Raw genomic sequence first — 12,090 nt, forward strand, 5'->3', positions numbered from 1 at the left:
TTTCTGGTCATCAACCACATCATATGTGACAAGGTTTACAACTCTAGCACAAAAAATTATCAGTATTACCTCCCTTGAACTTAGAATTTTTATGAAAAAAATGTTGTCTTTTTTAAATTACTTCTTTATTTCCTAATGTATCTACTTCAAACTTCATATATATGTTTCTTTTTATCACTCAACATTTTTGAGAAGGTTAAATACTCTAGCAAGACTATTTCCAGAATTATGTCCCCCTTGAACTTAGATTTTTTTTGAGAAATTGGTATTTTTCACTCCAACTTCTTCATTCATTTAATATAGGATTTACTTTAAAATCCCACATCGTAATAATATGACAAGGTTGTATAAACATAATTTCCTTACTAGGCAGGGAAACTTAACACATTACTGTGATATAGACAAACTTAGAACTCAAAAGATTTAAGTTCATTCATGTCCTTCATTCACTGGTAAAATTGACTGGCCATTGGCCCATCAGAAAGTTGCTGGGGTTCTAACCGGTAGGGGACTTATGGATTGCTTGCAATACTATGATAATTGCTTGTTATTATTATTATTATTATTATTACTATTTTTGAAAGTAGTTATGTAAGAAATCCTATTGTACTATTAGACAAGATCTGCAGTAAACAAATTTACCTACCAACATGTGGATGGAAATTTTGTTTTAAAGTAGATTAAAGAAATCTGATTCTTTTAAATAAAAAAAATAAAAAAAAACAAACAAAAAAAACAAAAACCAGTTCACAGTTTATAATTATCAACATATGGATAATAAACAAAAGCACAAAAGCAAAATGAAACTTGCTTTTCTTCAAGAAAATATGGAAATAATGTCAGAATTTGATCAGAAAATACATGTAGATTTTATGTTCAGAAGTCAGAAAAATGATATAAATGATGAAATTAAAAGATAGTTTAATAAACTGTAAGTTATGCTTACAATGTGTCATGTATCTGTGTGAGTCTACTGGCATGCGAGCAGTTCCCATACAGTACCCGTATTTTTCATCAAAACGCTTGATTTTTTCTTGCATTCTTCAAAAATTGATATAAAATCAAGCAGATGCATAAATGAGACAAAATCTAAGTGTCAGTTCGGCAGAATGTATAAAAAAATTCATTTTAAATCACTTACATGTGTGTTATATAGAGGATATTGAATGAGTGTAGGTTTAATACTAAATTTATTGAACAAGTTGAATAATATTGTTTTATTCAACGAGTTCAATAAATTTAGTATTGAATCTACACGAATATAATATTCTATTTATCACATATATAAAATAAGAACGGTAAACTGTTAACAAGAGTCATTTTTCTTTGACGCGCCTATAGTGTAACGCTAACATAAGAGCGCTTTAACGCTATGTTCATAGTGCAAATGACGTGACGTCAAAGTGTTATTACACTAGTGTAATATCGTCTAGTGTAATATCGTTTTTATTAAATGGCTTTATTACACTCCTGCGCCGTGGTTTATGTGGTAACAAAAAGTGACCTTGTTAACTTTTGGGGATTCCGTCCTGATACTTTCATGTGAGGCCTCTTAAAGGGTTATCCCCTTACACCACCTGTGTACAGATAAGTAGGCAGTGCGCAAACAATCTGTTTAATTATCAGAATTTTGATATATTATTAGATCTACTATATTAAATAATTTTATGGCTTTACTGAGTAATGTACATGTTTTGATAACTCTTTTTAAAAGTATTCGTCTGGCTATATATAAAGATGTCTGTTGATTTTATAAAAAGACTATATTTCGTCTTATGGATTACTGCATGCTATATTAAATACCGAAATGTTTTGTTTATTTGAATTTTGATAAAGTTAATAAATGCTTCCAAAATATACAAGTTCTGTCAGTACTTAAAACAAATATCACATTTGTATCAGCTGATGGAGCAAGCATGCAGGAAGCGGAGGAAGACACTCTCCCCTCACAACATGGAGTATGCTGTGCCTATTTCAGCATTGCCCCCAAAAGTCATACACCAAGAAGAGAGTCATGTAGATGTGTCAGTAATTCCAGCATTACAGTGCTTGCATGAGGTAAGAAATGCTGCTTTGATAACAAGATACATGTACAAGATAAAAGAAAATTGATGTCAAGACAGTATATATATGTGTCATAAAAAATTATCTACTGTGACTCTTCAAGTTATTTACAGAAAAACATTATAAAAGAGTAAACTTGAAGAATTAAAAGCAGCTGTTGAATGAAAGATACTGAAAAAAGTACATGTATATATATGTGTTTATTGAAAAACTTTGTGGAAAAATGAGATTTTGACTTTAATTAAGATGTATTCTGTATGTTATCTTTATCATTTTGATTTTTATCCATTTCAATATTGCATTTTTAAATTTCTTCTTTATATAAACAATGAAATGAATTAAATTTCAGCAATATTGATACTTAATTTATCTTTTAACTGAATGTGATATGATTTTCAAAGAACTAATTTTTAGCTCACCTGAGCACAAAGTGCTCAAGGGTGAGCTTTTGACATCACTCTGCGTGTGTTGTGCGTCTGTGCGTTGTGCGTCCTTCAAAAAATGGCGTCAAACTTTTCAAACAACATCCTTTCCTAAACCACATGGCCAATTGCAACCAAACTTTACAGAAATGATCCTTAGGTGGACCCCTTTCAAAGTTGTTCAAAAATTTTAATTCCATTAAAAACTCTGGTTGCCATGGCAACCAATAGGAAAAACTTAAAAAATCTTCTTTTAAAAAACCCTAAGAGCTAGAGCTTAGATATTTGGCATGAAACATCTTCTAATGAGTGTCTACCAAGTTTGTTCAAATCAAAGCCCTGGGGTCAAAATTGGCCCCGCCCCAGGGGGTCATTGATTTTCCCTATATGCATATAGTAAAAACTTAAAAAATCTTCTTTTAAAGAACTCAAAGAGCTAGAGCTAAGATATTTAGCATGAAACATGTTCTAATGGGTGTCTACCAAGTTTGTTCAAATAAAAACCCTGGGGTCAAAATTGGCCCCGCCCCGGGGGTCATAGATTTTCCTTATATGTGTAAAGCAAAAGTTTGTTCAAATAAAAACCCTGGGGTCAAAATTGGCCCCGCCCCAGGGGTCATAGATTTTCCTTATATGTGTAAAGCAAAAACTTAAAAAATCTTCTTTGAAAAAACCCAAATAGCTGGAGTTTAATTATTAAGCATGAAACATCTCCTAGTGAGTGTCTACCAAGTTTGTTCAAATAAATGCCCTGGGGTCAAAATTGGCCCCGCCCCAGGGGGTCTTTGATTTTCCCCTTATGCATATAGTAAAAACTTAAAAAATCTTCTTTTAAAGAACCCAAAGAGCTAGAGCTAAGATATTTAGCATGAAACATCTTCTAATGAGTGTCTACCAAGTTTGTTCAAATAAAAGCCCTAGGGTCAAAATTGGCCCCGCCCCAGGGGGTCATTGATTTTCCCTATATGCACATAGTAAAAACTTAAAAAATCTTCTTTTAAAGAACTCAAAGAGCTAGAGCTAAGATATTTAGCATGAAACATGTTCTAATGGGTGTCTACCAAGTTTGTTCAAATAAAAGCCCTGGGGTCAAAATTGGCCCCGTCCCAGGGGGTCATTGATTTTCCTTATATGTGTATAGCAAAAACTTAAAAAAATCTTCTTTGAAAAAACACAAATAGCTGGAGTTTAGATATTAAGCATGAAACATCTTCTAGTGAGTGTCTACAAAGTTTGTTCAAATAAAAGCCCTGGGGTCAAAATTGGCCCCGTCCCAGGGTGTCTTTGATTTTCCCAGTATATGCATATAGTAAAAACTTAAAAAATCTTCTTTTAAAGAACCCAAAGAGCTAGAGCTAAGATATTTAGCATGAAACATCTTCTAATGAGTGTCTACCAAGTTTGTTCAAATAAAAGCCCTGGGGTCAAAATTGGTCCCGCCCCAGGGGGTCATTGAATTTTCCCTATATGCATATAGTAAAAACTTAAAAAATCTTCTTTTAAAGAACTCAAAGAGCTAGAGCTAAGATATTTAGCATGAAACATGTTCTAATAGGTGTCTACCAAGTTTGTTCAAATAAAAGCCCTGGGGTCAAAATTGGCCCCGCCCCAGGGGTCATTGATTTTCCTTATATGTGTATAGCAAAAACTTAAAAAATCTTTTTTGAAAGAACCCAAATAGCTGGAGTTTAGATATTAAGCAAGAAACATCTTCTAGTGAGTGTCTACAAAGTTTGTTCAAATAAAAGCCCTGGGGTCAAAACTGGCCCCGCCCCAGGGGTGTTATTATTTTTTTAACTATATGTGTATAGCAAAAACTTAAAAAAATCTTCTTTGAAAAAACACAAATAGCTGGAGTTTAGATATTAAGCATGAAACATCTTCTAGTGAGTGTCTATAAAGTTTGTTCAAATAAAAGCCCTGGGGTCAAAATTGGCCCCGCCCCAGGGGGTCATTGATTTTCCCTATATGCATATAGTAAAAACTTAAAAAATCTTCTTTTAAAAAACCCAATGAGCTAGAGCTTAGATGTTTAGCATGAAACATCTTCTTATTGGTGTCTACCAAGTTTGTTCAAATAAAAGCCCCTAGGGTTTAAACTGGCCCCGCTCCGGGTGCCTTTATACAGGTGAGCGACCTTGTTAATGTATAATACTGATTTTGATGCCTTATTTTTTCAGTACCATGGAGAATGAGACTTGTTTGCTGTCTAAGGCAAAAGAATGCTCTGCTGAACTTGATCGTCAACGTATAGAGTTAGAGAAAGCTGACAATTTTACCAATGGTTCAAACACAGAGGTTTCAAAGATGAGACAACAACTGTTAAAGTATAACAATGACTTGAAACAAGGACAAGAAAGGCAGTACCAGCTGGAATATCAAATAGACAATAGGTAACTGTTCTTTCTCTTTGATATCATTTATTCTGTAATGCTTTTATGTTGCTGTTTTCTTTTGTGTGGCTAAAAAGAACAATAGAGAGAACAATAGAGTAGCCACATTATTACTCTACTGTTAGAACATCCATCCGACCGTTAGCAATTTGGTTTCCGGAGCATAATTTAAGTTCCATTTGGCCCACAATATTCAAACTACATAAGATAATTGTCCATATTGAGTTGAAGACCCCTATTGATTTTGGGGTCACAAGGTCAAAGGTCAAGGTTACTTTACATTATTACCTTAAAACTGAAAACAGTTTCCGTGGCATAACTTAAGTTCCATTTGGCCCACAATATTGAAACTTCATAGGAGGATTGTTATTTGAAGGAGGTAATACTTTATTTAATTCCAATGTCTTACAAATGCTTCATCTTTACTAAAAAAGAAAATCACTTACGGGCATATAATGCTCCGCCTAACGGTGCTCTTGTTTTCTTTGTGTTATTGTCTTTTTTTTAACATTTATTTGTTAGCATCCATAATTATTTCTAATTTTCTCTCACATGTATTTGTAATCCTTTATTGTTGTTTGTTATTTTGACTCCTTTAAAAATGTAATAATTTTGATATATTGTAACTCTACAGAGGAGAAGAAATTAATGGAAAGATAGTACTCTAGAATGCCAAAAGCTGGTAAGACCTTTAATCATTGGCTCCAAGTAAATACTCATTTGATATGTGACAATATGAAATAATACAATTTTACAACACATTTGTATAGTTTTCAGGAATTCTGCCTGTGCAAATGTGTCTTAAAGCAAAATTATTTGATAATATATTTGAAATAGTAATATTTATTTTTAGCTTGTCTATTGACTTAACTTGAGCAATTGTGCTCACCCAGGTGCCGGCATCTATCTTGGCATGGCTGTCACACTTTGGTTAAATTTTTATGTGCAAGTTGGTATCTTCAAAACATTTGAAGGGTTGTTGTTTTTGTAATAAATTTCCATCTAAGTAATTATATACTATTAAATAGTATTCCAAATTGAAATTTAAAGAAGACTGGTCCATTGTATAAATTTAGCAGTTTGTACTTTTGTAATTTTTTAGTAATATAATGTTTGTGGTATTTCAGGAAATCAAGAAGGAAATCAAAGAGTTACAACAAGCATGTGATGATATCAAGAAAGAAATTATTCAGAGACAGCTAGAGGTTAAAACATTAAAGAAGATTTAAATACATCTAATAGACAGAAAAGTCAGCATTGATAGTAAAGAATAGAAAAAAACTCACTGAAAAAATGGAAAATCTTCAGGTTAGCCTTACCATTCTTGTACAATACACTAACGGTGAAAATTGTAGATGTATAATCTTTTAATCTGTAACAGAAGTATTTGATTTTCTTAAGTAAAGAGGCTTTTATTTTAAGCTCGACTATACGAAGTTTATGGAAAGCTGTTCTACTCGCCCCGGCGTCGGCGGTGGTGTCGGCATCCGCGTCTAGATTTCAGATAAAAAGTTTTGTGCAGTAAAATATTTTTCACTATAACTGTGTCATTTCTTAAGGTATCAACTTCAATTATATGTTCCTTATCATCAACCACATCTTATGTGATAAGGTTCATAACTCTAGAACCAATATCTTCAGATTTATCTCCCCTTGAACTTAGAATTTTCCTTAAAAAATACTATTTTTTATTATTACCCCTCACTTTTTTCGTAATGTTAATTTCCCATAGGCCTCTGGGAGTTATTCTAACTGTTAATGCAAGTGTACCACGTGACTAAGAATTTTGTACTGTTACATAGGTAACAGTATTTTTTAACAGTATAAAATCTGGTCACGTGGTCTATTTCCTAAATAAAATGAAATAACATGGCCGCCATTTTGTTCTCGATTCATTTTTATTTTCGACGATAGGGCATCGCCAAAGTAACTATTACTCTCATAAAATTTATTCTTTGCACCCTAAAGTTCCTTTCGCGTATTAAATATCTTTTTGTTGAATAGTCAACAGGAAACATCCGTTTTCAACGGAAGTAATTGTAATGTAAATAATTTTGTGTCAAACTGGAACATGCAGACAATTAAAGCATGCAACAAAGGATAATTTAACAATTTTAACCAGTGAAACGTTACAGATAGAGTTGGTGGACAGACATCTGTAGGATATCATCGTTATTTTCTAAATGCACTTTGTCAAAAACCATGCGAAGAATATTCTGGATGCAGAAGGATCAGATTTCACAGATCATAACCTTATAAATGGGTTAGTGTTTTGTTATCTAATAAAACCTAGCTTATTGTATGTTTATGATTTGTAGATGTCATCACTTGCTTAAAGAATAAAAGAAAAAGAGAACTTCTCAAGTAGGCCTAAAGTACATTTAAAACGTAAAAGGTAAGGACAGTTTAAAATTAGTTATTGTTACTCTTGGTTTGTTTTTGTTACAGTTAGATTTTGTTGACAATTTGAGATCATCACAGTATTTTTGTTCGGGGGTAATAAGATAAATAACACATGGGTTTGTGTGTAACAGTAAAAATATCATCCCTCGTAAAAATACTGTTACCCTCGGCTACGCCTCGGGTAACAGTATTTTCCTCGGGATGATATTTTTACTGTTACCCACAAACCCATGTGTTATTTATATACTGTTACTTCATTATTTCTTAAGGAATAAACTTCTTACTTCAAATATATGTACCTTATCATCACCCCCATCTTATGTGACAAGGTTCATAACTCTAGCACAATATTTTCAGATTTATCTCCCCTTGAACTTAGATTTTTCCTTAAAAAATATCATTTTTTACTGTTACTTCTATATTTCTTAAGGGATCAATTTCATACTTCAAATATATGTACCTTATCATCACCCCCATCTTATGTGACATTGAGGTTCATAACTCTAGAACCAATATTTTCAGTATATCTCCCCTTGAACTTAGAATTTTCCTTAAAAAAATATTTTTTACTTTTACTTATTTATTTCTTAAGGGATAAACTTCATACTTCAAATATATGTACCTTATCATTAACCACATGTTATGTGACAAGGTTCATAACTCTAGCACCAATATTGCAAGAATAATCTCCCCATAAACTTAGAATTTTTTACTAGAAAAATGTTATTTTTTTCTATAACTTCTTTAGTTTTAAAGGTATCTACCTCAAACTTCAAACACTTATTCCTTATCATTAATTACATTTTATTTGACAATGTTCATCATAACTCTTGAAGCAATATTTACAGATTTATCTTTCTTTGAACTTAGTATTTTCTTTAAGAAATTTTATAACTTCTTTACTCTTTCAGGTATCTACTTCAAACTTCAAATATATATTTCTTATCATTACACAAATGTTGTGTGACAAGGTTCATAGCTTTAGTGTGACTATTTCTAGAATTATTCCCCTTGATCTTGGAATTTATGTTAACAATGTTATTTTTTACTATAACTTAATACATAGAGGATATTCAAGTTTTGTCTTTAAATACATGATTTATTTTCATCGAGTGGTATGAAAATAAATATTTCACGAGTGGCAGTAGCCACGAGTGAAATATGGTAATTTTCATGCCACAAGATGAAAATAAATCATGTATTTATAGAAAAAGCTAGAATTTTCTGTTTATTATATACATTTTCCTCTTTTTTGACATTAAAATTTGAAAGCCTTTCCCTTAAATTTTGTGCACTGGCAGAATTTAAAAGAAAGTAGTCCGGCAAGACACCAGTGAAAATACGGAAAATATGTTTCACTACAGTGAAAAATAAATTTTTACAGTGAAAATACGGAAAATGAAAATACGCATTTTATTTCATCAATATTTTTCAATATTTCATTTCTAAGTATATAATAAATACTTATACATAATTGATTTTTCTTTCATATTTTTTTTTCCTTACTGCGTCCAGTATTTTATCAGTCGAGCTTAGCTGTCTCCTGTGACAGCTCTTGTTATATATACTTTTCAAAGAGAAAAAGATAAAGATTAGGCCAAAAGTTGGTTTTAAAATTCTATGAAATTTAAAACATTTTGAAAAAATTAACAAACAAGTTATAGTTGGTATTTTCAAATTTTTATTGTAAGTATTACTTTTTTGTTTAAGAAAATAAAAACAAAATTTTTTTTGGAGTTATTTTGATACTTAGTGAGTGCATTTTGTAAAAAAAAATCTAGATTGTCAATTATATTCAGTATTTTGTCAAAATTTATTTAATTCTTCAGGGGAAAAAACCCTGGTGATTCCTGAACAGACATTTAATTTTATCTATTATTCTTTGATCAACAGACTATATAATCTTATAATTCTTATACAAAAAAAAAGAAAGAAAAGAAATGGCTATAATAAAATGTAATTTTTAAAATCAGATTTATATATTGACAGGGTGATTTGGTGCAAGTTAACACTGTTCCAAACCAGATTTGCAAAAGAAGCTGATAAACTGGGAAGAAAAAAGAAGTAAAAAAATCTTAAACTTTTTACACTCCTGAATAACTTTGTGTACAAATTCTTCTTTCATTACACAAAGTAATTATTTAAGTAAGGTCTTGACCAAGGATTTTTTTGCTTAAAGAACATTGTAACTTAATCCCAACTGTTTCAATTACCATAGGTATATTGCCTTAATGTAAGTATAAATGTTGTAACTTGCTGATCATTTGTAAATGTTAAATTTCATTAGTCAAAGAACATTATTAGCCAATTTTAACTAAAGGTGAATAAACTAAAATCCTTCTAATAACTTATAAGTTTTAGCTGACATAATAATGTATAAAACATTTTTTTTTATTTCATTTACTTTATGTGATTTTTTTAAAATAAAATATTTGTTGAAATTTTTAGATCAATATAAAATATAACTTGACTTTTTTTTAATAAGTTAAAAAGAAAGATTATTGTACAGTTACTCTTTGTTTGTTTTCAGTGAGCTTCAGAATCAGTTAGTAGCTTTAGATAAAGAATTCCAAGATATTGTAGCTCAGAAGAAAAACATAGAAAATACAATGCATGACCTGGAGGAAGAGAAATTTGACATGGACAATGATATTGAGAAACGAGAAGGATCGAGAAATGGAAGTGCTACAAAAAGATTTTAAATATGTAAAAGATCGAGAAGCTGTGTTAATGGGGAAAAGGTATGTTAGTTTGAACAGTATTTTATGTAGAAATGTTTCATGTACAAGAAGATTACAAAGTTGTCTTGTTTGATTAGAAAGCTTTAGAAGTTTGTTTATAAAGCTGTCCTTGTAAGGTATGTGTGGTCTGCAATATGTATGAACATGTTTTTGTCAGTTTTGAATTATTTTGACTTACAGATACAATTAAGGAGGGTTTTTTTGCAACATTGACACTGATAAATTTGTGGAATGGCAGTAATGAGATAAATTTATATAAAATGCTTTGTAAATTTTAAGTAAAATGCAAAATGTAAAATGTTCTCCCTATTCGTAGAAGACCTTGAATTATATTTAAATACAAGATAATTTAAACTCAGGATTATTGATTGATGATATTGTTTTGATTTTATTGCTTTTTGCTGACGATATGGCCATTATAGGTAAAACTTCTGAGGATTTACAAACTAGTTTAGATCTTTTGTACACATATTGCTTTAAATGAGGATTAGAGGTTTATACCATGAAAACTAAAATTGTTGTCTTTAGAAAATGAGGGCGTATTTTTATCAACAAAAAATGGACCTGTAACGGTCAGACAATAGAAGTAGTAGACCACTTTAACTACCTAGGTACAGTGATTAGCTATACAGGCAATTTTATGAAATGTAAATGTGTGATCAACTTAATAGCTGCTAATAAAAATAAAATCAAGGTTACTTTAGAGACAGTTAAATAGCATAGCAAAAAATGACAAAAGCCATAATTTTTGATAGAATTTTATCACAAAATAATTTATTTAAAACAACTTTCTTAGCTAGCATAATTTGTTGAAAATTGTAGTACAATTTTACCTTTTGATTAATGGTTAAAACTGTTTGCAGGGCAACATTTGACTTGAACTTACGCCATATTCATCTGGGAAAGAAAAATGCTCATGATGTTCATTCAAGAAAGATGAGAGAAAAAGACTGTAATATTAGAAACTTGAAAAAAGCTGAACTTCAAATAAAGGTTACTGAAGAGACAATAAATCATACAAAATTAATTCATGAAAAAATAAAAGGTCATATGGATTCATTACCCAAAGATGATGACACACTTCATAAGAAAAGAGAAGAATTACAGAATGAAATGGAACAAACAAAACAGGCTTTGACTACTCAGGTATGATGAAAAATATGTTAAAATATCTAAACTGCTTTTGAAAAGATTTCCATTTAAACAAAAAAGAGAAAAATTATTTTCAGAAGATAACTACTTTTATAAAAGGGATAATTGTTTTAACACTGATTGACATACATGTATAGAAAGTCTGGCAGTAATGTGTTTGAACATTTGTAATTAAAAAAATGAAATCATGTTAGAACTTCATGTTTAAATTGTGGATTATCAATTTTTGAACTTTGTATCATTATTTTACTCTTTGCTGATGATATGGTGTTAGTAGGACATTTTATAGAAGATTTACAATCCGGTCTAAACTTATTATATGAATAGTGTACATACTGGGGTTTACAAGTTAATACTTCAAAAACAGAAGTCATTATATTTAGAAAAAGGGGCCCATTGAGACAGAACAAAAAACTTTTTTATAATATTGAACAATTAGACATAGTTAATGATTTCAACTACAGTCAAACGTGTATTAAGCGACCGGGCAAGGGAAACACCAAAAACGGTCGCTTAATGAAACGGTCTCTTAAGACAGTCAGCATGATATAAAAGTCAAAATTTATAAATGACATCTTTTTTATTCGATGGGGTTGTTTTTCAAATTCATTTTTATATAAATGTTGAATAATAAGTACGCTCCGATAATCTAAACGGATGCAAATGTAAAAATAACGTTCTGATATTTATTGACAAAATCAGTTTTGATCCATTACGTACATGTTTGACATTTTTTCCAAATTTTTTTAACTTCTCCGTTGTTTTTCCTTGTCTCCGACACGAAAACCCTATTAGTGAAGATGTTTTCTGTTGTGCATTTTTTCATTTGAAATAAACAAACTACATCTATTTGTTACGATTAATTTAATGGCTGATCAAGTTCAAGGTCAATTCAATGCAGTCTAAATGTCAACA

At 30.7% G+C, this 12,090-nt stretch overlaps 1 protein-coding gene across 1 annotated transcript; it reads left to right on the forward strand.

The window, feature by feature from the left end:
• The first annotated feature begins 9,495 nt into the window (after positions 1-9,495).
• LOC132738398 (coiled-coil domain-containing protein 146-like) lies at positions 9,496-11,175 on the forward strand. The gene is made up of 2 exons (XM_060725895.1): positions 9,496-10,023; positions 10,887-11,175. The coding sequence occupies exons 1-2, from the start codon at positions 9,896-9,898 to the stop codon at positions 11,173-11,175; spliced, it is 417 nt and encodes a 138-aa protein (XP_060581878.1). The 5' UTR covers positions 9,496-9,895.
• Positions 11,176-12,090: the final 915 nt, after the last annotated feature.

Source organism: Ruditapes philippinarum, unplaced genomic scaffold (assembly GCF_026571515.1).
Source record: "Ruditapes philippinarum isolate M1 unplaced genomic scaffold, ASM2657151v2 ctg4230_1_1_1_1, whole genome shotgun sequence".
In the NCBI taxonomy this organism is placed as follows: Eukaryota; Metazoa; Mollusca; class Bivalvia; order Venerida; family Veneridae; genus Ruditapes; species Ruditapes philippinarum.

Bases quoted from the DNA above. Each gene is read 5' to 3' on its own strand.
- LOC132738398 (XM_060725895.1), top strand. From the start codon at position 9,896: ATGACCTGGAGGAAGAGAAATTTGACATGGACAATGATATTGAGAAAC. The intron at 10,024-10,886 runs GTATGTTAGTTT...AACTGTTTGCAG, and splicing joins GCTGTGTTAATGGGGAAAAG to GGCAACATTTGACTTGAACT.